The sequence below is a fragment of the Periophthalmus magnuspinnatus genome, chromosome 12 (assembly GCF_009829125.3).
Source record: "Periophthalmus magnuspinnatus isolate fPerMag1 chromosome 12, fPerMag1.2.pri, whole genome shotgun sequence".
Lineage (NCBI taxonomy): Eukaryota > Metazoa > Chordata > Actinopteri > Gobiiformes > Gobiidae > Periophthalmus > Periophthalmus magnuspinnatus.
The window spans coordinates 14,967,204-14,991,670 of record NC_047137.1 but is presented as its reverse complement, the minus strand read 5'-3'; the positions used below and the strand labels follow the sequence as shown (position 1 = coordinate 14,991,670).

At 40.6% G+C, this 24,467-nt stretch overlaps 1 protein-coding gene across 3 annotated transcripts in view; it reads left to right on the top strand.

Annotated features, from left to right (window-relative positions):
• Positions 1-24,187, top strand: part of chchd3a (coiled-coil-helix-coiled-coil-helix domain containing 3a) — a 197,420-nt gene extending 173,233 nt beyond the window's left edge. For 2 of the 3 annotated variants that reach the window (XM_033976311.2, XM_055225582.1), the window contains 2 exons: positions 14,671-14,806; positions 23,760-24,156. In XM_033976311.2, coding sequence (XP_033832202.1) covers positions 14,671-14,806; positions 23,760-23,783 — 160 coding nt within the window. In that variant the 3' untranslated portion in view covers positions 23,784-24,156. Of the gene's footprint in view, positions 1-14,670; positions 14,807-23,759 lie in introns of all 3 variants that reach the window. The other variant, XM_055225583.1, reaches the window with a different exon arrangement.
• The last annotated feature ends 280 nt before the right edge of the window (positions 24,188-24,467 follow it).

Sequence of the window (24,467 nt, the reverse complement as noted above, 5' to 3'; positions counted from 1 at the left end):
AAAAATTGACAAAAAAAATTCTTCTCTCATTATTATAGCTTTTAGTAAATACAAATAATTTTGGTAATCCTACTTGACCTAAAACAGGAAATGTTTAGTCTGATTTCATGTCAGATAGTGAGAAAAAAAAAGTGTATGTGTTTTTTTTTTTATATATAGTGTATGTAAACTTCTGACTTTAAATACAGTAATGAAAAATTGACTAAAAAATATTCTGTTATCATTCTGTCATTTAGCAAATACAAATAATTTTGGTAATCCTACTTAACCTAAAACAGGAAAGATTTAGTCTGATTTCATGTCAGACAATGAGAAAAAAAAGTGTATGTGTGTATTTTTATATAGTGTATGTAAACTTCTGACCTCGAATACCATAATGAAAAATTTACAACAAAAAAATTCTCTCATTATTCTGGCATTTAGCAAATAGAAATAATTTTGGTAATGCTACTTGACCTAAAACAGGAAAGGTTTAGTCTGATTTCATGTCAGACAATGAGAAAAAAAAGTGTATATATATTTTTTTTTAATATAGTGTATGTCAACTTCTGACTTTGAATGCAGTAATGAAAAATTGACCCAAAAAAATATTTTCTCATTATTCTGGCATTTAGCAAATAGAAATAATTTTGTTAATCCTAATTGACCTAAAACAGGAAAAGTTTAGTCTGATTTGTCATGTCAGACAGTGAGAAAAAAAAGCATATGTGTTTTTTTTATATAGTGTATGTAAACGTCTGGTTTCAACTGTATCTATACTGGGAAAATACACATTTTTTGCTCAGATACATTGAAAAAAAAATAGTTACAGGGTCTTAAGAAAAACAATAATTATGAAATCACTGCAAGCTGCATACTTGTGTAATTTTCCTTAACAAATTCAACCAAAAATACATTTATATATCAAGCAATTCACTTAAAAAATTGCGAGGAGCAGCAGTAGCTTAATCCCATCACCGCTTCCTGTTTCTGTGTATTTTTTTTTCTAATTTTTAAATTGTGGAATGGCTTTAGGGTCATTTCTTTGCGTAATACATTCCCCCACCCTTATTATTTTAATGTATTGTGTGACAAAGTTAAGTAATACAACCAAACCAACACGTCAATGAGAAAATCCACATTATATTTGACTAAGGTCTTTTCCAGCTTGTAAATAATGCTAGTATTTTTATTTTTTATACCCCCAAACCTTTAGAATTTGCTGTCCTGTTGGAAATATTACTTCAGACAATATAAAACTCACTTGCGATTTCATTTGCGATCAGGAAGCAATCCGTATTCTTTATTACTCATTAAAGCGGACATACCTCTCCCATACATCTCCTCCTCATTTCAAATCTTTATAAAGAAGAAGAAGGATGTTTGTCTCCGTTTACGCCCGTTTCTGCTCGAGTATTTCGTCTGTACGTGTGTGTTTTTGGCTCATCAGCTGCTGTACGGTGACGCATCTCTCTCCATTAGCGGATATATGGCCGGTGTGGGGTCTTCTGTGATGGTTTGCGGAGGGGGTTGGGATGAATGGGTTGTTTTGATGGAGACCTTTAGAGCGGCGCTGATGGCAAAGGGTGACACGAGAAGATTTACCGTCAATGGGTGGAACACGCACACGCACACGAACGCAGATAATGGGTTTCCATGCTTTTTGGGGACGTTACGTTGCTTTACATTCATCCCCTGGACACTGATCCCGAACTTAGCCATGGTTACTACTTGTCTAATCTTAGTTTAAACCCCAATCGTAGCGTATTTTAACCCATATCTGAACTTAACACTTTGTCGTTGAGGTAATAATGAAGGACTTACGTTATGAGGACCTGGTTTTTGTCCCCATAAGGTAAGAAAACGCCTGTGTAATGCGTGATATTGGTCACTATAATTTGACAAATGCCTGCTTACAAATCAAGCAAGCAAAATGTATTTATTTAGCATCTTTCCCAGACAAGAAGGTCCCAAAGTTCTTCACAACAACACGTTAAAACTCATAAAAATAGCACAGTTACAACAGAATCAGTACAACAATATGGCGGTCATAGCAGCTTCTAAAAAAGACGACCAGACCTTAAAACGCCAGGCCACATAAATGCGTTTTGAGTTGGTTTTTGAAGGCATCAACGACTCCAGTGAACGCAAGGAAAGCGGGAGGTCGTTTTACAGCTTTGGAGCAACAGCTTGGTTCAAAAAACGATACAGCTAATGCTAACAAACTCCGCCTACGTGCCTCTGTTTGTTCAAATTGCTCATGTAGACTTGTTGGATATACCTAGCATCTCTTGGGGAGTAAGGTTTTGAAAGTGAAAGTACACAAATGAAGCCAAATTTACATAAAAATTGGATCGCAGTGTGACTCTGAAGTGCTGTGCGTTTGCAATTTGGTTTCTCCCCGACAAAACCCGCAATGTCGATGAAACGTTCTGCACCGACAAAGACGCCTACGAAGGTTTGAACTTTGAGAGAGTTTAAATGAGAGAGAAATGTGAGAAAATGTTAATATCTGTGTGAGAAAAGTGTATAAAGTGTGTGGTGAGGGGTTTTACAGACAAAAACATAGAGAATAATGTAAAAAATAAAGATGATACTTCGCTGATTTTGCCTTTTGCGGGTTATTTTTTTAACGTAACCTCCTGGATAAACAAGGGACCACTGTGCAGCTAAACTATGATTAAAAAACGTAAATAAGGGGATGCATTAAATTAAAATTAAAAAGTAAATACACGTTTATATACGAAGTCATCATTTATCATTATAATTTCTGGATTTTTCCCTCCATTTTGCTTAACGTCTTTTGTTCAAATTGCTCTAGTTTCATTGCAAAATCGACTTTTTTCGCTTTCCACCATGTTATAATGCTCCCTCATCAAAAACATGTCTGTAGAAGTTTTATACGTCATTCGTGCATGTTTGAGTAATCTAGCGATCTCTTCTGGTCACTTTCAACCCTGTCCAAAGCTTCTCTTCCCTCCCTCCCCCCTCCCTCTCTCATTCTCAGAGGCCTCTCTTTCCTCCCTCCCTCCTTCCCTCCCTCAGCCTCCCCTCTCTCTTCTCTCCCTCCTTCCCTCCCTCTCTCTTCCCTCTCTCTTCCCTCCCTCCTTCCCTCCCTCAGCCTCCCCTCTCTCTTCTCTCTCTCTTCCCTCCCTCCCTCCCTCAGTCTCCCCTCTCTCTTCCCTCCCTCCCTCCCTCCCTCAGTCTGCCCTCTCTCTTCCCTCCCTCCTTCCCTCCCTCAGTCTCCCCTCTCTCTTCCCTCCCTCCTTCCCTCCCTCAGTCATCGCTCTCTCTTCCCTCCCTCCTTCCCTCCCTCAGCCTCCCCTCTCTCTTCCCTCCCTCCCTCCGTCTCCCCTCTCTCTTCCCTCCCTCCCTCCCTCATTCTCAAATATACACAAGCACGATACAAAACGATATACTACGACTTCACAAACCTGGCGCGATCACGTTGCGATAGCGCTCTGAAGAGGCACAAAGTTGTTTTTTCGCAAATTTAGCATTTTCAAAACAATAAAAGGCGACGTGGTGGCGTAAATATGTTATGTCGTAGCAGGAAATACCCCCTAGAAGTAAAATACCGCCCCTTTAAATCCGCCCAGAAGGAGCTAAATGGAGTAAACGTGGGGGGAGGGGGAGGGGTGAGAGAGAGATTGAGGTGAGGTTTTTATAGCGCTCTTCCAACCCGCGGCGCTCGGGTTGATTTGTGTTCACGTGTTGCCGTTTATAACGCCGCTTCGTCACATTTGGGGCTGAATCGTGAGTGATCGGCACATCCTTTTACGCACAGCTCAGATAAACGCTCGCCGCTCGAGGATTCAAAACGACACGCCAGCGACGAAATGTGAAATCGCTACGACGTTTTTTTTTTGTTTCGTGCGTGTCATTCAAAGATAGTTATGGTCGTGATGTGTCGTGATGGTTCTGTTTCTGGAGTCTCTCTATTTGCAGATATTTGTGTTTAATACAAAATAAATACAAATATATATCATTTATTTAATTGGTGAGTTGAATTTATTTTAAAATGTGCCGTACTTTGATCACATGACCTGTCCATCAAGAGAGGGGAGGAGATGAAGAGAAAAAAAAGGAGAGAGGTAGGGGCGGAGAGAAGTGAGAGGAGGAGAGAGAAGAGGGGGGAGTGAGAGAGCGAGAGAAGGAAGGCAGAGTGATAGAGAAAGAGAAGAAAAGGGGAGAGAGAGTGGAAGAGAAGGATAGTAAGAGAAAGGATGAGAGAGAGAAAGAAGAAAGGTGCAGGAAGAGAAAGAAAGGTAGGGAGAGAGACAAGGGCAGAGAGAGAGAAAAAAAGACAGAAATAGAGGGATAAACAAGGGCAGAGAGAGAAGAAAGGCAGAAAGGGAGATGGAGAGAGAAGAAAGAGGGAGAGAGAGAGAGTGAAAGAGAGAGGGGAGCAAGGGAGAGGGTGAGAGAGAGAGAGAAGCAAGGCAGAGAGATTGAAAGAAGAAAGGTGCAGAGAGAGAAAGAAGAAAGGCAGAGAAGAGAGATAAAGAAGAGCAGAGAGAGAAGAAAGGCGGAGAGGGAGAGGGAAGAAAGAGGCAGAGGGTGAGTAAAAGAGAGAGGGTGAGAGAGAGAGAAGCAAGGCAGAGAGTGAATGAAGAAAGGCGCAGGGAGAGAAAGAAAGGTAGAGAGAGAGAAAGAGTAAAGGCAGAGAGAGAGAAAAAAGACAGAGAAAGAGAGATAAAGGAGAGCAGAGAGAGAAGAAAGGCGGAGAGGGAGAGAGAAGAAAGAGGTAGAGGGTGAGAAAGAGAGGGTGAGTGAGTGAGTGAGAGAGAGAGAAGCAAAGGAGAGATATTGAAAGAAGAAAGGTGTAGAGAGAGAAAGAAGAAAAGCAGAGAAGAGAGATAGAGAACAAAGGCAGAGAGAAAAAAGAAGGGCAGATAGAGAAGAAAGGCAGAGAGAGAAGTAAGGGCAGTTAGAGAAGGGCAGAGAAGAAAGGAAGAGAGAGAGGATGAGAGTGAGAGAAGAAAGATGGCGCATGAGTGAGAGTCTCGTTTACTTCTTCCTTTAACATTATAAAAGTGTTAAGAGCACAGATTTACACTACCAGTCAAAAGTTTGGACACACCCTCTCATTCTTTTTTTTTTTTTTTTTGTATTTTTTTCTTTATTTTTTGCAATTTTCTGCATTTTATATCCACACAGAAAACATCAAATATATGAAATAAGACAGAATTATTTAACTTTTTTCTTTACTACATAATTCCACATATCTTAATCCTTATATTTAACGTCATCTGTGTGTATATAAAATGTAGAAAGTAGCAAAAATAAAGAAAAATAATGACAGTGAGCGATGCTGACCAGGTTACAGGTCAGATCTACGGAGAGGCAACTCTATTTACAATAACAATTACTGTATTTTTCCGTAGTATAAGTTAAAAAAAAGCATAAAAATGAAGAAAAAAGCGCAGTTGTGAGTGTGAACGTAACGAAAATGTTAAATTATATACTCAGATGCGACTTATATTCCACGTATCTGAATATAAATCACACCCTCAGCCAAAATATGACAAGAAAAAAGTACGGTACGGGAATTTTAAGGGAATTTTAAGGGATTTTTAAAGATTCCAGACAAGACAATAACATTTTGTGTCAAGCAGATGGTGCAAATTTACATATCGCGCCTTCGTTAATGGGTCATATTTTTATATATTTCCCATTTTCACGTCAATCGTTCGCACACGCCTTCACACACGCGAATCTACGCAGGCACTGGGTTGCGAAGTGTCTTGCCCAAGGACGCAACAATTCACACGCCCCGCCGTCGGATCAGTGGACGTACGCTCCACGAACCGAGCGAATCCCGAGTTTCGAGCGCGTACCACTGTATCCATGGCGACTTACAAAGCGTTGCACAAAAAAATACCTCCAGGTCTAAATTTGTAATCCAATATTTCTCTTCTTCTTCGTCTTCTTCTTCGTCTTCTTCTTCTTCGTCTTCTTCTTCGTCTTCTTCTTCTTCGTCTTCTTCTTCTTCGTCTTCTTCTTCTTCGTCTTCTTCTTCTTCGTCTTCTTCTTCTTCGTCTTCGTCTTCTTCTTCGTCTTCTTCTTCTTCGTCTTCTTCGTCTTCTTCTTCTTCGTCTTCTTCGTCTTCTTCTTCGTCTTCTTCTTCTTCTTCGTCTTCTTCTTCTTCTTCGTCGTCTTCTTCTTCGTCGTCTTCTTCTTCTTCTTCGTCTTCTTCGTCTTCTTCTTCTTCATCTTCTTCATCTTCTTTTTCATCTTCTCCTTCTTCTCCTCCTCCTCCTCCTCCACCTCCTCTTCTTCTTCTTCGTCTTCTTCTTCTTCGTCTTCTTCGTCTTCTTCTTCTTCCTCCTCCTCTTCTTCTTCTTCTTCTTCCCGTCCTCCCTTCTTCTTCTTCTTCGTCTTCTTCTTCGTCTTCTTCTTCTCCTCCTCCTCCTCCTCCTCCTCCTCCTCCTCCTCCTCTTCTTCTTCTTTTCTTTAGTGCTCATAATTAGTCATCAGCGTCACGTCCCTTACATAAAGCAGTCGGGCTGTAGTGGCTCTAAAGCAGCTCTGAGTCTGGCAGCGGGAACTTAATGTTAATCTTAATGATAGATGATGGAGGATGCGGCGCTCCACCTCCGAGTGTGTGTGACAGAGTTATTGTCCTCGTGATTAACTCGGCCTCGGCCTCAGCCCCGCGGCGGGAGGAGCGAGGAGAACGCCACCCGCTCTGCTCCACCTGCACATGTGAACGTTTGGTCTGGGTATGGAGTTTAGAAGTGTAGTGTTAAAAGAAGGTGGTTTTGTTTGTGTTTTGTAAGTTTTTGTTGTGTTTGTTTAATAACTAGACTCTCTCTCTCTCTTTCTTATCTGACTTCCCCCCATCTCCTCCTCTCTCATTCAGTCATCCTCTCTCTTTCTTCTCCCCCTCTCACCCTTTCGATGTCCCTCTCTCCGTGCCTTTCTTCCCTCTTCTCCCTCTCACCTTCTCTTCTCCCTCCCTCTCATTCATTCCCGCTCTCTCGCCCTCTCCCTGTCCATCCCTTTCTTCCTCCCACCCACCCGTCCTCCCATGCTCTTTCTTCTTTCTCTTCTCCCACTCTCTCTCCCTCCCTCTGACTCTCTTCTCTTTCTCCGTCAACCCATTTCCTCTTTTTCTACTGACCCATTCTTTCTTTCTCTCTCCCTTTCTTTCTCCCGCCCACCCTCCCTCTCTTTTCTCTTCTCTCACTCCCTTCTTCCCTCCCGCCCCTCTGGCTCTCTTCTCTTTCTCTGTCAACCCCTTCCCTCGTTTTCTACTCTGACCCACTTTGTTTCTGTCTCTTTCTCTTTTTCTCCCTCCACTCTCCCCCTCTCTCTTCCCTTCTCTTTCTTCCTTTGGTTCCCTCTCTCTTCCCTCCTTCTGTCCCCTTTCTTCCCTTCCTCTCTTCTCTCCCTCTGCCTCCCCTCTCTCTTCCCTCTCGTCCCTCCTTCTTCCTTCTCTCCCTCTGTCCCCCCTCTCTTTTCTCTCCCTCCCTCTCTCTTCCCTCTCTTCCCTCCCTCCCTTGTTCTCAGAGGCCTCTCTTACCCTGTCTTTTCCCTCCTTCCTCCCTCGTTCTCAGAGGGCTCTCTTCCCCCCCCCTCCCTCCCATATTCTCAGCGGCCTCTCTCCCTCTCTTCTCTATCTTCCCTCTCCTCCCTCCCCCCCTCTCCCCTCCTCCCTTATTCTCAGTGGCCTCTCTTCCTCTCTTCTCTCTCTCCCCCCCTTCCCCTCCTCCCTCATTCTCAGAGGCCTCTCCTCCCTCCCTCTCCTCTCTCTTCCCCTCTCCTTCCTCCCCCCTCTCCCCCCTCTCCTCCCTCGTTCTCAGAGCACCCCCCCCTCCTCTCCCCCCTCTCCTCCCTCGTTCTCAGAGCACCCTCTCCCCCCTCTCCTCCCTCGTTCTCAGAGCACACCCCCCTCTCCTCTCCCTCCTCTCCTCCCTCGTTCTCAGAGCACCCCCCCCTCCTCTCCCCCCTCTCCTCCCTCATTCTCAGAGCACCCCCCCTCCCTCTCCTCCCTCGTTCTCAGAGCACACCCCCCCTCTCCTCCCCCTCTCCTCCCTCGTTCTCAGAGCACCCCTCCCTCCTCTCCTCCCTCGTTCTCTGCGTCGTTCCTGTTGATAAACAGTGTTGTGGGTGGTGTTGCTGCACCTGTGCATTAAGGTGGATGTTTAAAGTCCTTATTGAGCGTGAGTCTGCGTCTCCTTCAGGTTCCCTCAGGCGCCGTAATGAACGCGCCCGGGGATCCATCGAAAAAGGACGGCAGAGATTTGTGCCCTCGCTCCCGTCATCGCTCAATACCGCCGCACAGGGACGGTCTCGTCGCGCCTTCCGGGGAACGACTGAATCCCGGCTCGCGCAAAACAGCTCGGAACGCCGGGATGTGTCAGGGAAAAGTCCGATGATTTGTACTGAATTTAAACCAGGAGAAGTCGCTCGGTGTTTGGACAGTGTAATGTCATGTAGAGCGGGGCGGCTCAGGGGGCTCAGTCACAGCACATATGCCCGGATCATATCATACCAGGATGGATTTTCATGATATTTGTTACGATTTTGTTCATGAAAAACGCACAGAAGGTCAGAGTTTTGGGAAGTTCGATTGTTCGTCTTGTTCTGTTGTCGTGATGCTTCTACAGATCGGATTTGAATAATCGTTACGACGTTCCGAGTTTTCCGATCGCTTTCAGTAAGAGCCATCGCAGATTGATTATGTGCATAACTGGGGCCTACACCTGCTTGTATCCAAAGAAATGTTCCACAGTGCGGCATATATGTATCTATCTCTATGGAGAATGTTCCGAAGTATGGCTTTAACGTTCTCTTTCCTTGGGATCATGCTACAGAAAGTTACCTACGGTGTCTGTTTTGTTGAATACCAAGTTGCTCCTTTCTCTCCTCTCCTCCCTCTCACTCATTCCTTCTCTCACCTGCTCTCTATCCCTTCCTTTCGCCCTCCCCCTCTCTCTCTTCTCTCTCTTTCTTCTCTCACTCCCTCTCTCTCCCTCTGACTCTCTTCTCCTTCTCTGTCAACCCATTTCCTTTTTCTACTGACCCATTCGTCCTCTGTCCCCTCCCTCCCTCTGACTCTCTTCTCTGTCTCTCTTTCAACCCCAGTCCCTTGTTTTCTACTCTGACCCACTTTGTTTCTCTCTTTTCCTCCCTCCCCTCTCTCCCTCCTCTTCCCTCCCTTCCTCCATCCCTCCCTCTTCCCTCTTTTCCTCTCTCCCTCAGCCCCCCACTCTCTTCCCTCTCTTCCCTCCCTCTCTCTTCTCTCTCTTCCCTCCCTCTCTCTTCCCTCTCTCTTCCCTCCCTCGCTCTGACTCTTTTCTCTCTCTCTCTTTCAACCCCAGTCCCTCGTTTTCTACTCCGACCCACTTTGTTTCTCTCTTTCTCTTTTTCTCCCTCCACTCTCCCCCTCTCTCTTTCCTCCCTCTTTCTTCCCTCCCTCTTTCTTCCCTCTCTCCCTCTCTTCAGTAAGACCCATCACAGATTGATTACGTGCATAACTGAAATGTTCCACAGTGCGGCATATATGTGTCTATCTCTATGGAGAATGTTCCAAACTTTCTCTTTCCTTGGAATCATGCTACAAAAAGTTACCTACGGTGTCTTTTTTTGTTGAATACCAGATTTGTTCCAGTTTCAAGCTTGAAAAAAGTAGTTTTCGTCATGTCTGGAAGGGCATCTGGCACAAAATTCCTACTTTTTACTGTTTACAGTTCATCATTTCTGCCTCTGTGGAGCTTCATTTTTGGAAAAACGAACTCGGATTTGTAACTTGACCAGGTTTTCTCGCTTGTCTCCATGCAAATATAAAAACAGTTTTTCACCAAATTATTCACGTTTGACGCCTGTAAACACAAAACCCTGAAGCACACGGCGACTTCGCTCTCTCAGCTGCTCCTCCACCTCCTTCTGATTCATCCCACTTAGTTTTTTTCACTCTTAACCCCCCGTAACAACACAGCAGAGCTAAAACACCCGCTATCCCTGTCATTAATACCGTTTTTCACCGTTTTAAACCCTCCTCAGTGTCCGTTTACGCTGTTCTGGATGCTAGCTGCAGCGTTAGCATCGACACGCGGCGGAAGTTATTCCCCGTACCGCTTTAATCTATCCACCGAATCCAATCCGAGCGGGAAAAAAACACCTAGTAGAGCATCAGATCAGGACATCCCTAATTCCTATAACAAGAATTTAGTATTTCCGCTGTTGGCTTGGGTTCTGCGGCGCTGTAAACCAAATCAGTACCATTAGCCGCTAACGATTCGCTGCGTCGGCCCGTGGAATAAATAAGCAACTTGTATTTCATTATTCACCTGCCACTCCTTTAAAAAACAGATCGCCGCTGACCCTCTCTCGCAAGGACTATAGATTTAACTAATTTGACCACGAGCCTGTCTATACACATACGTACACCCACATTGCACCCGCTTCCTGCTGCATTGCACTGTGGGTAATGACCCGTGCAACCAATCCCTCTGCTTTGTGTCCAACTGGGGGTAATTTTTCACTCCAGGGGGCAAATCAAACATCTGATTCAGGCTAAGGGGGGGCCGAGCTCCTGCCCCGACGCTCCTTTGAGATCTGCAGATTTGCTGACGGTTACAATCCCTTTCATTCACACACACACACACAAGCACACACACACCACACACACACACACATACACGGGGCAGATGGAGTGTCCTGGGCACTGGTGTGAACAAAACGATGACACTGCCATTAGCATAATAGCCGTAGCATGTGGATGTGTCGTCATTACAGATCTTTATGGAGTGTGTGAGGAGACAGACAAAAGCAGTTAATACACAGAATGGCCACGGCGCTGCTGGGACGTCCCGGTGCTTTGATTGGCTCGGGACCAGACTATGGAATACGTCTTATGGAGAAAGTCACATTTAAAACTGCTGCGCTGCAAAACAGGGCGGCTACATTCGTTAAAATGGGTTGAAAGCAGCGTGGGTCCTGTTGGGAGTAAGCAATATTTTGATAGTTATACTTGAATAATGACTTTTTCAGTGTCTGGTTCTGTGTTAAAGGGCTTATGTTACACTAAATTGACTCATACTTTACAAAAAAATGTCCCATATTATGCAAAATTCACTTATACTTTACAAAAATGTCATATATTACAAAAAATTGACTGATATTTTACAAAAAATGTCATATATTACAAAAAATTTACTAATATTTTACAAAAAATGTCATATATTACAAAAAATTTACTAATATTTTACAAAAAATGTCATATATTACAAAAAATTTACTAATATTTTACAAAAAATGTCATATATTACAAAAAATTGACTGATATTTTACAAAAAATGTCATATATTACAAAAAATTTACTAATATTTTACAAAAAATGTCATATATTACAAAAAATTGACTAATATTTTACAAAAACTGTCCTATATTACGCAAAATGGACTCTTGTGAGCTTTAAGTCATGTTATAATGATGTTTCCTCCTCAAAATCAGACCTGGAGTTGTGTTTTGTTTTGTTTCATTCACACATGTTTGAGTAACACTTTATTATTCATCTGTTTACATTTCTAAAACTCAAAATGCTGCGTTCCACCTTGTGATGTCACAAAGTGGTAGTTTTTAAGTTAACTGCTCGTTTTTTAGCTTTAGTTCAGTTGAAATTGGCAATTCCAGAGCTGAAATTATCCAAATTGTTCTAGTGAAGGTGTGTGGAGTTTAAAAACACAGTGGAGCGTGGAGCACTTCCTACTTCCTGTATTACCACATGATGACATCACAAGGTGGAACAGAGAGTTCTATGTGTGATTGAAACAAAACACAACTCCAGGTCTGTTTGTGATGAGGAAACTTTATAACATAGATCAGAAAATGGCCTAATCTGGGCTTTTACCTTGTACTTACAAACTAAACCGCCCAAATTATCATCTTTTATAGTTACTTAACATTAGCATCTCCAACACCTACATCTAAAGGCAAGGCAAGTCAAGTGTAATTGTATAGTCCTGGTTTAGCCCTGGTTAAATCCATGTTTAGTCCATGTTTTGTCCTGTTTTCATCCTGGTTCAGTCCTGGTTTAGTTCTGGTTTTGTCCTTGTTTCGTCCTGATTTCGTCCTGGTTTCATCTCGGTTTTGTCCCGCTTTAGTCCCACTTCAGTCCGACTTTAGTCCCGCTTTAGTCCGGGTTCTGTCCTGATTTAGTCCCGCTTTAGTCCCGCTTTAGTCCCGCTTTAGTCCCGCTTTAGTCCCGCTTTAGTCCCGCTTTAGTCCCGCTTTAGTCCGGGTTTAGTCTGGGTTTCGTCCTGGTTTCGTCCCGGTTTTGTCCCGGTTTTGTCCCGGTTTTGTCCTAGTTTCATCCTGGTTTCGTCCTAGTTTCATCCTGGTTTTGTCCTAGTTTCATCCTGGTTTCATCCCAGTTTAGTCCTGGTTTAGTCCTGGTTTAGTCCTAGTTTCGTCCTGGTTTCATCCTGGTTTCATCCTGGTTTAGCCCTGGTTTCATCCTGATTTAGTCCTGGTTTAGCCCAGGTTTCATCCTGGTTTAGTCCTGGTTTTGTCCTGGTTTCGTCCTCAGAGTGTGCGATCGTTCCTGTGGCTCTAACATGTCAGATATTCTTTAGTGCCATAGTGAGACTCGTTCACAGATTGGACTTTAAAGTCTTTTCTCTGAGCCACAGACCAAACCTTTCCAAGATGGAGGCTCACGGCACTGACCTCAAAGAAGGACGGAGCGCTCAGCTAGTCATGGATAGCCTATAACCAATCACATTAGCATTCACGGGCTAAACATCCCGGTCTTCTACGACACTAAAACGGCACTCGGGCCAGTACAAGGTGACAGCTCTTCAGTATGTAAATTGTTGACACCAGCCACACTCACAAAGACACTCGCAATCAATGAATGGATTGGCTGGTACCAGGTAGAGCGATCAATATTGTGCTGCGGTCTTTTCTCCGAGCTCTTTGTGAAGGGCTTTCAGGAAGTGCAGCTAATTAACCTGAAGAATCCACTCGTGAACGCTGGTAATTTTAACCTCATCACCGCTCCCATCCAATTGTGTCGAGGAAGGCGATTGCACGGTGCCTGTTTCAAAATTGTCGTACTCTGCATTTCGGTCCTTCTAGTTCGGAATCTGTGGTGTAACGGCGCAAAACTGACTCCGGTGAGCGTTTTTAGCCGCGTTATAATGTCGTCACCTCATGAAAAACATGCGTGGAGTCGTGTTTTGTCTCATTCACACACGTTTGCGTAATTTGTTGTCATGTAACACACAAAACGTTGCGTGTTGTTGAGGTTTAAGATGAAGTTTGGGCTGTTCAGTTTGCAGAACCTATCGCCGTCTCCGTCCTGGGGTGTGCGCATTTGCATGATCATTACGTTGACTCTCCGGACAACGCTGACCTTTGACCCCACTGCTGGCAATTATAGTGAAGGCTACAATGTGGTGCTGTACAATTTGTGCGTAGCGAGTTGTCCGTTTTTGTATTTGCAGACTGAATTCACAAAAATATTATTATATATGTTCTTTAGACAGAGTTACGAAATCCAAAATGATCTAAGAAATCTTAAATAATCATTGAATGGAAATAAAACTAAGCATGCGGGTTTTGTCATGAATGTAGAGCTGACAACAACTAGCATGCTAACACGCACTTCCTGATTATCAGACAATAACATAACATTTGATAATCAGATGCAGACAGTATTTTGACCTTGAGCGCTGCTTATGCAATATATCTGTACTTGGTTTAAGTATTATGTAAAGAAAAATAAAATACAATTAAATTAGTAATAGTAATAATAATGATGATGATAATAAATAAACTTAATAATAATATTTTAATAATAATAAATCAAATAATAATGATAATAAAAAATAAATAATATGATGATAATAATAATATAATAATAATAATACAATAATAATAATAATAATAATAATACATTGAATAATAATAATAATAATAATAATAATGATAATGATAATAATGATAATGATAATAATGATAATAATAATAATGATAATAATGATAATGATAATAATAATAATAATAATAATAATAATAATAATAATGATAATGATAATGATAATGATAATAATGATAATGATAATAATGATAATAATGATAATGATAATAATAATAATAATAATAATAATAATAATAATAATAATAATAATAATAATAATAATAATAATAAATACATAAATAAAATAATCTTAATATCGTAATAATAATTGTAACAGTCAGTGTTGTTTATTCCATGTGTGCATTGACGTGTTTGAATCCAGGTTGCCTTTTGAAGTTTTCCTTGTCTATTATGAACGTTTATTCAGTTTTTCATATTTTGCTGCATGTGATCTTCATGTTTTGAGTTTTATTTAATTATTTATTTCCCACTGAAAGCTTTTACCAGGCTGCTACACAAGTCACCTACTGCGTGTTAAGTTGTTTTGGAGTGGGATCAAAACAGAAACTCGTCCAGTTTGGACTCGGTTCGCTCTCCTCAAAAAAATTTTTTAATTCTCCCATCCATCTGCATCAAAGTCCTCCATTTTAACGCCTTCATTTTCGGTCCAATCTTGGCTCTTACCGTCTCCTAACACATTTATCAATCACACTGTTTTATGTTGCCTCTCTTTTGCACTCTCGCCCCCCGCTGGTTGCTTATTTCCAGGCATATTTGCGCATTTTAAAAACCTTTTCCTCCTCTTCTCACCTCGGCAGGCGGTTCGAAAGCTCCCCCATTTGTGCCGACCTACAGCAGCAGATCCTCGCGTGCTACCGGGAAAACTCGGGAAAAACCTTGAATTGCTCCAACATCGCAGCCCTTTACCTGCAGTGTGTCAACAAAGCCAAGCTGGTGAGTATCTATCTATCCACAGGCCAAATTAGCCATTTTGTTTTTAGATCATTTGCACATAATTTATTCCTACAGTGATTTTCCACTTCTGCAGTATTTGCCTGATTTGATTTGCATATAGATGTTTTCGCATCCATGTGAGTTTAATGGATTCTTGGCATGTGAGCGTAAACTGTGTAAATTAGAAAGAAGAAAGCACTTAATCATTCTCCAACTTGTCATACGGCTGTTACTATGGAGTTATAGTTCAATCTTACAAACATTAGATTCCAAACTTTGGTAAATGGGATTTTGTTAAGTTGTGCCAAAACTAAAGGAGTTTGTGCTTCATATTTTCACTTTAAAAAAAAAAAAATATAGCAGTTTTTCCACGTTCAAGTCACTCAAAGCTCACCTGTTCACACACACATTCATACACCAGGATTAAGTGTCTTGCTCAAGGACACAACAATCATCTGTGGGAGCTGGAATCGCACCGCCAACCTCGTACTCCGTTCAATTTCAGTTTTTACTTTTATTTAGCCCAGTATCTGAACAAAAGGTAACATATTTTACGGGCTATAAGTCGCTCTGGAGTATAAGTCACACCAGCAAAAAATGCATAATAATGAAGAAAAAAACATATTTAAGTCGCATTTTTGGGGGAAATTCATTTTACAAAATCTGAGACCAAGAACAGACATTTTCTATTTAAAGGCAAGTTCTAATAATAACAATAAAATAGAGAACAACAGGCTGAATATCACTACAGCGCGCTAACGTAACACATATTTATTTTACTCAGTTGTCAGTGTGACAGTAATGAAGATGTGAAATTATATATTTTAATAATTTCACATATAAGTCGCGTCTGAGTATAAGTCGCACCCCCGGAAAAACTATAAAAAAAAGCGCGATTTATAGTCTGAAAAATACGGTATAAATGTGAACAGTGAAACTACACAAGCAGATTATAGACTCCGTGCACAGTAGCATGCTAGCTAGCTCACCGTGTCTCAAAGCTAATGCTAATTTTTATTAAAAGCACAAAATATAAAATAAACAACCTGTTAAGAAAATTAAAATTCATGAATGTAACGACTACCCACAGACTCTGTTTTTTATATGTTGATTATTTCAGTTTGTGGTTTGTCATTTTAATATTAGTCATGCCTCAAAATTAGCATTAGCATTAGCGTTAGCATTGAGGGACAAGGCACAGAGGCATTTCCATCTCATTTGTTTAGTCTTTAACATGTTCTGATCTTTAAATATTTATTCATTTTAGCGTGACTCTGTAAAAACCTCGTAGGGATAAAACTGGACAGGAAGTAGTGACGCTAACAGTGCGGTTGCCATGGCGCCAAAGTGCACAGAGCCAACCGTAATTCACATATTTGTCCAACTCGTACATAGATCAGTAAGCAATTATTTGGCCATTTTTAATTATTCCACATATTCGTCCAACTAGTACAAAAGTGCAGCAACAATTTGGCCATTTTTTATTGATTTTAAACATGCACTGTGTAGCTTTTCTGGTGGAAACTCCTCCTGCCGCGTGATTGTTTCCATGGAGATGTTATTGCTTTACCCAGAATGCTCATCAGTACGGCATAAAACTTTCCTTTGGCAACGGAGACATCACTAGGCCAAGTTACAGGTCAGATCTGCGGAAACACGACCCATTTTACAACTAAAATTAATGATTTTTTTAAGCGTTTTTGAACGATAAAAACACGTGTGAGTGACTAAACGCAAGATTTAATTCCAGTTTATTTCTATAACGCATTTAAAACAACTTAAACTGACCAAAGTGCTTCATATAAACGTCAATAAAAACAAATATACACATACGATACAAAAGAAAAGAACAATAAAACACTAAAATATTCTGTTTAGCTTGTATTAAATGCCAGGGAGAAGAGGTAGGTCACACAGCTCGCCTTTAATCCTCTCAAAAATCACTTTATAATCTTCTTCTTTACCCACCAAAAGGACAAAGAGTCTCAGCACGCACTCTTCTGGACATCCTCATGAGTAAGTACAGTAAAAGTCGTACGAATAGACTTAGCTTCTGTAGAAATATGGTTTGCTAGCTCTGTAGGTATTAGCCCCATAGATCAGGAGTGTTCAGCGCAGCCGCCATTGTCTTTGTAAATGTCCAAATGAGTTACGTTTATACGCTCACATTACGCTCACGGACACACTTACGTCCCTTTACTCGCACCGGGACCTCTCCTCCGCGAGACGAGACGATACAATTTCACTTGTGCAATGGCGCCTGACGGTGGCTAGCTTTAAGTGTTTTAAAAATAAGTACCATTTCCATAATACTTGCCGATGCGGAGCCTTTGTGTCCGTCTGCGTCTGTTTTAATGCAATAAAAACCAGGAAGTAGCCACCGCCGGTTCAAAGTCACGATTGTCTCCTTGCGTTTAAACCAAACGTACAAATGTTTTTTTCGTCGTTTCGTTGCTCGTATGCTAATAACAACGCCAATCATCATAGCGTTAACTTGATTTTCCCATCTCTGACTTCCTATCTTAACAGCCGCCGCCCCCATTTCCATGCATAGAGCTTTTCTATTAGATTTTAAAGCGCATTTGTATTATTTACCGCTTAAATTTTTTACATTCCAAATCACAAATGTTTCGAGTCTGTCCCTCGTCTCTTGGGTATTAGATCAAAGTGTAAGATGCAAGCGTATTCTTAGCAATACCTCATGTAAATTAGCGGATGTTTTATTCATCGCGGAGACACTGGAAGCTCGTACGTGCATTAAAGAGGGACTACCTGTAGCCGTTTCTTCTATAAACGCATAAATTGTTTAGGAGCAAGTAGTCGCTATGTTAATCCGCTCGTGTTTATCGGACCCCTCCCCTCCGGCAATCGCGTCGTGCTCTTGTTCATCTGGGCTTATCTGTGTAAGACTTTGGTTTTTAAAGTCATTTGCAGCAAAAGAAACTGTTTCGCATGATGAGGTTTAAAAAAATATATTATGTATTCATGTGGAAAACAGAAGTAGCTCATTTTTTTGAAGGTTCGATATTAAACAAAATGGATTCTTACGAGTTTTGAGCCATGTTAGAATACTGTGACCTCATCAAAAACAAGCCTGGAGTTGTTGTTTTTTTCATTGGTAATCCTTTATTATTAGTTTGGCTACATTTCCAAACCTCAAAATGCTCTGTTCCACCTTGTGATGTCACGCAGTGGTAGTTTTTGGTAGTTTTTTTTTAAGTTAGCAGCTACTTTTTACCTTAAACTCAGTAAAAAATTGGCAATTCCAGGGCGGAAATGATCCAAATGATTCTAGAAATGAAGGTGTGTGGAGTTTAAAAACACAGTGGAGCACTTCCTGTATCACCACATGATGACATCACAAGGTGGAACAGAGCGTGCTGCGATTGTGTGTTAAACATGTGTGAATGAAACAAAACACTCTGTAACCTCAGGTCTGTTTGTGATGAGGAAATGACACTATAACACAGATCAGACAACTCTCCTAGATCAGAGTGCAGTTTTACCTCGACTGTAAAGCTAATAACTAACATGCTAACACGCGCTTCCTGATTAGCAGACATTAAAACACTTTCTGATTAGATGTAGACAGGTCACAGCGGACTAGTTTTGACCTGTGCATATCTGTAGGAGGGTAAGACACATTTTATTCATATACATACACATCTACATACAAATCTACATGCTATGCTAGGCTAAAAGAGCCATGTGTTTATGTGAGCACAGTTTGATGGTAGAATGAGTCTGGTGATGGTTTATGGGACTAAAAACTGTTTAGGAGAAGTCTGTCATGCAAGTATACAGACAAAATACAAACAGAACATTTTTAAGCGCTCAGAGAAGATAACTTTGGATTATTAGATTAATGAAATGAGCGTAAATGAAGCAAAAAACACTTAAGTTATGTTTTTGATGAGGGGGCAACAATATAACAAGCCCAAGAAAGTCAGTTTCAATATTTGTTTTTTAACCTCCTAAGACCCGAGCTCTTGCATGACACAGGCTTTGTTAATTTATCTTTGTTATTTAGATTGATTGGGACCTGATGAGTCTAAAAACTAAGAATTACCTTTTTACATTGAGAAAAATGATGTCCACATATGAGGACATTAGATCTATGTTTTAATAATTTTGATAGAACATTTGAATAATGATTTGCAAAAACTATTAAGTATCTGAACACAGCAACATTTGACCTGAATGTAAAAACAAGTGTGCCTCTTGGAACAATGTGTTTCTGGTGAAGAGCTGCCAAGAGGTGCAGAAAGATATGAGCCTTTACAAAAAAAATAAAACAAATACTCTGAACATTTTAAACTCTTAAAAAAAGTCTAAAACTCAATATTTTTGCATTGTTGTTGTTGTTCTTCTTCTAAAAATTAACCCAAAATGTGTTGAGGATATGAGGATGCCAGGTCCTAGGAGTTTAAAGCAGAACTAAGTAACATTTTCACCTCTGTAAATACCTGTGATGGTTACCGTCCATCGTCCTCCTCTGCTGTCTCTGGGCGGAAAACCAGCCTTGCAACATGGCCGACTCTGACCCGAAGAGAATTGTTTTTTTGTTTTTTTTGTTTTTTGGGTTTTTTTTGGGGGGTGTGGGCAGCATTATTTCAATTTTTAAAAATAAATAAAAGAAGAAAATAAAAGTAAAAAAGAGATTTTGAGTCGATTCACTGATATTCTCCTAAGTGAGCTGTAGGGGGAGCTCTATCGCTGGACGTTACTTAGTTCTGCTTTAAAATGACTAATACGGTGATGGTAAATGCTCTCGTTTATACAGCGCTTTTCCACCTTCAAGTACTTAAAACGCTTTACACCAAGGCACTACTCACCCATTCACACACAGATTAATACATTAGTGTCTTGCCCAAGGACACAACGACAGTATTCATCTGTGGGAGTTGAACCAATGACTGTCGCCCATTATTCCGGCAAAATAACGGAGGAGGGACAATGGACAGAAGCTGATAACAATTCTCCACTGGGATGTTTACCCGGTTTTATCAGACGTCTGCAGGAAGCTCTGACGTCCACAAAAGCCAAAAAGGTCACGACTTTGACCTCTAGGGGGCACCATCCAAACGCGCCCTATACATTTCCCAACCCTTGAAAATCAAAGCCAGCGAGATCTTTCAAACCATCCGATCGTTTCACCCTTTGTTATCGCACAGATCAGATAAAACCGTCGTCTGCCTTTCCATCTTCGCCACTAAATCTTCACTTTTTTTTTTTTTTTTTACGATATTGACCTTTCAACTATAGGCCAAACCCGATCAGAGGTGTTGTCATCGCCGCTTTTGTCGCAGATAATTAACGTTCCTTATCTCGGCGATTGGTGATAACGTTTAGCTTGGCGCTCTCTTAGCTAGCCATCCCCTCCTTCGCCGCCGTCGTCATCCGCTGTCCGCCTTATCCCTCCAGGTTCAGCACTTAACAGGTCCAGATAGGAAACAGTGAGGATGCGGCGGCTATAGAGCAGCAGATAAGGTCTATGTGTCCCTTTGAATGGGAGTTTATCATGTGGGCCCATCGCTCCTCTTCTCATTTGGTATTCGTAATGCATGACCGCTCCCTGCTCCCTATCTTCTTCTCCGCAACTTCATTTTTTAGACGGGCCCTTCCATCTCCCGGCGCAGGCTCGGCCATATCTGTGTTTGTGCTTTTGCAGCTGGATTATGTTACAGAAATGAATGAGATGTTACAAAAAAATATTGATTATGAGTGCGTTTGAGAGCAATTTTGACTGGAAAATGTGATTATTTTTGAAACTTTAAGGATTAAATGTATATGGTTCCACTTTTTGATAATTACACCTTAGATTAGGCATGCCCAAACTGTGGCCCAGGGGCGAAATGCGGCCCTCAGACCAATTTTTCTCGGTCCTCAAGCTTCCAGGTGAACCTTAAACAGTACTTTTTACTGTATATTTCTGAAAATCTACTTTAACAAGGCCATATCAAATATTTAATACTTTGGAACTGCCTGTCTTTCCATTTTCCCATTTTCTTTTCCATCACTTCATTTTTCAGAGCGGCTGGTCCATCTCAATTCTTGTTTTTGTGTTTTTGCAGTTTTATTATGTTACAAAAATGAATGAGATGTTACAAAAAAATATTGATTATAAGTGCGTTTGAGAGCAATTTTGACTGGAAAATGTGAATATTTTTGAAACTTTAAGGTCTAAATGTATATTGTACTGCTTTTTGATAATTACACCTTAGATTAGGCATGCCCAAACTGTGGCCCAGGGGCGAAATGCGGCCCTCAGACCAATTTTTCTCGGTCCTTAAGCTTCCAGGTGAACCTTAAACAGTACTTTTTCCTGTATATTTTTGATAATCTACTTTAAGAAGCCCATATCAAATATTTAATGTGTCCCACTGAGGATGTAAGCGTGAATAAAGGTCTAGCGGTTCAGTGTAACTTGTAATAATAACATGAATTTGAAGTATTCACTGTATTCGCGACCACTCTATTGCCCTCAATCGGCCCTCAGCTTTGTCTCTGTTTTTATTTGTGGCCCTTAATGAGAAAAAATTGGACACCCCTACCTTAGATTGTATAAAAAAGTGAACGAAGTGAGTGTCACGTCACGTAAACTAAAGTAATAATCTTTTATATAGTTATTTCCCTGGATCAACAACAGCAGTTTTATGTAGCCATTTCCCATAATCGAACATGCCTCCCTACTTTTTACAACTAACTGCGCGTCTTCCCATCTTCCCATTTTCCCATTTTCCCATTTTCTTCTCCCTCACTTCATATTTCAGAGCGGCCGGTCCATCTCGGTTCTTGTTTTTGTGTTTTGGCAGTTTTATTATGTTAGAGAAATGAATGAGATGCCACAAAAAAACCCCAAAGTGCATCACGGCTCAGCGTTAAGCGTTCGTTACAAGTGCATTTGACTGGGATTTTTGTTTCCAGGAAGGCTTAAAATGTGAATGTTTTTGATGCTTTTAGAAGTGTGTCATATTTGTGAATGAATATGAAGGTTTTAAATGAACAATTCTGTGTTTATAATTGAATTGATGCAGTATTAGTCATAACATCATAGTAAATAATATAGACATAATGCACCTGATTGGACTAGTTGTAGTACTATACTTCAACTTTTTTTTGGTCGGAGGTCTGCCACTTCCTTGTTTACACGTAGATGTTACCGTTTTGCCTCGAATGTCCCACACTATGGCATTAAGTCTTGCTCATATTTCTCTAATTAAATGTGTTTTTATTGCTAAAATACCTTAACAAACACCACAGATCTGACTGTAACAGATACGTATGTTTAATACTAATACTTATACTTTGGAATATTCAAGGCAAAGCAATAACAGTGTTCAGACAAGCAGTTGGCGGACTCTCCGTCAGAAAAGTTACGTAGTGTACCTTTAAATCCTAGATAAAAATTGCTACTAAACATCTGTGCTCCCATTTAAATATATTTTTTATTTACTTCATACATACACTACCAGTCAAAAATTTGGACACGCCATCTCATTTATTTTTATTCTTATTTATTTATTTAGTCATTTATTTATTCATTTATTATTTATTTTTTTATTTTTTTTTTTCTTTATTTTTTTTATTTATATATATTTTTTTACAACTTTCTACATTTTATCTACATACAGAAAACACCAAAAATATTAAGTAAGCTATAAGAAATGATTACAAAAATATTTTTCAACAATGCAAAAGGTGGCTGCTTGGAAGATTTTATAATATAATAAAAATTTAATAATATAAAATATATATATATTAAAAAATTGGACTTGGTTACCTTTTTTTCTTCACTAAATAATTCCATATATCTTACTTCATATATTTCATGTCTTTTATGTTTATATAAAATGCGGTTAAAAAAAAAAAAAAAAAGGAAAAACATTGAATAAAAGGGCGTGTCCAAACTTTCGACTTGCATTGTACCTTGCCTCGTTTGTTGCCCAGTCTCCAAATAACAGTAATATAAAACAGTTCCAGTCCTGATTGTGTTTTCTATACCTCCTTTTATAAGTCTTTGTTTGGTTCCTCTCCCTCTTTGCTCCCAGGCACTTTCCATGTGGCGGCAGCAGCTGCAGCTCGAGCCCGGTTCAAATGGTTATTGACGGGGAGAGCTGGGGATTTGTGGCTGCACTTAGCCCTAACATGGACTCCACTGCCCCCGGCTCCCTCCTCGACCTCTCCAAAACCACTTCCATTTGTCGTGTAACTTTAAATCCAATTTGGTCAAAGTTTTCAAATCGCAAATTGCAACACGATCCATAGGAAAAGAGCAATAAAACCTTAAGATATCCTGTGTAGATTGTATTAAATGCCAGGGAGAAGCTGCGAGTTTTTAGTCTAGTGTTAAACGTACATGTGTAATGGGCTCGCCTCTCCACAGATCTGACCTGGAACTTGGTCTAGTGGTGCCAGCTGCTTGTCACAGCTCTGTCTTTTCCTTTTTATTTGACTTGACTTCAAGATTTTGGTAAATTAAAGTGAAACGATTGAAGCAATTTGAGTGAATTTTAAAAGTTTAAACTGCAGTTGCGCCTTTTCACAGATCCGACCTGTAACTTCACCTGGTGTTGGCAGTTGTTTTTATCTCTATGGAGACAAACCAGTGGCAGATGTTCCACAAGAAAAGTTACATATTGCGCTTTTAAACCCCCAAAGGCTGCCATTTAAGCCATTTTCTAAGCCATTTAACCCTTTATTCCACTTTGTGATGTCATGGCGTGATACAGGAAGTGCTCCGCTGTGTTTTTAAACTCCATACACCTTCACTAGAATCATTTAGATCATTTCAGCCCTAGAAGTGGCAGCGAGAACCTTAAAAAACGACAATTTCATGACATCGCAAGGTGGAACAGAGCGTTTTGAGCTTCGCAGATGAGTCATTTTTAGTCGTTTAAAGGCGTCTGTGAATAAAAATTGACTGGTTTTGGTTTGTGTTTTGTATCCGCAGGACAAGTTGAAGACAGGAGGCTAAGGAAACGAGAAGAAATTGATATAGTTTATTGTGTGGGATTTGTTATCACTCAAGAACTGACAGGACCGGACCGGAAAATGAGTCAGCGGCAAGACACGCATCTCCAAACTCAGAGGACACCCAAACGAAACAACGAAAGCTTACAAAAAGTTCTGTTCTTCCTGCCTGTTTATTTCAGACAAGTCATGCCAATTTGAAAATCTAGAAGAAGTCTATTTTTACAATTAAGAAATCAGTGTTTTTCCAGTTGTTTTGTGGCTCGTCTGCGCACTTTCCCACACATATGTACACGTCTAACCGCTAATCTTTGTGTTAACTTAATAATAATAACGTTTTGTTGTGTTTGATTCGTCCAGACCTGCGCTTGTCTCATCCAAAGAAATAAAAGATGAAAGTGTGGCTTGATTTCTCTGCGTAAATAATCAGTGGTGCGTCTGAACTGTGTGTTTACATGACGCTTATTAAAACCAGCGTTTGATCGTCTGATGAATCTGCAGACCTCAGTGTGGAGAAGCATCGTCTGAGAATACAAAACGATGGTCTGCGCGATGCCTCGGTCGTCCACGTCTGATCCACAGCAAAGGAAAAACTGGAAAAATGGACGAAAGTTTTAGAGTGAAGACGTTTCGCTGCTCGTCCAAGCCGCTTCTTCTTCAGTTGTGGTCAGATTACAGCTGGACACTG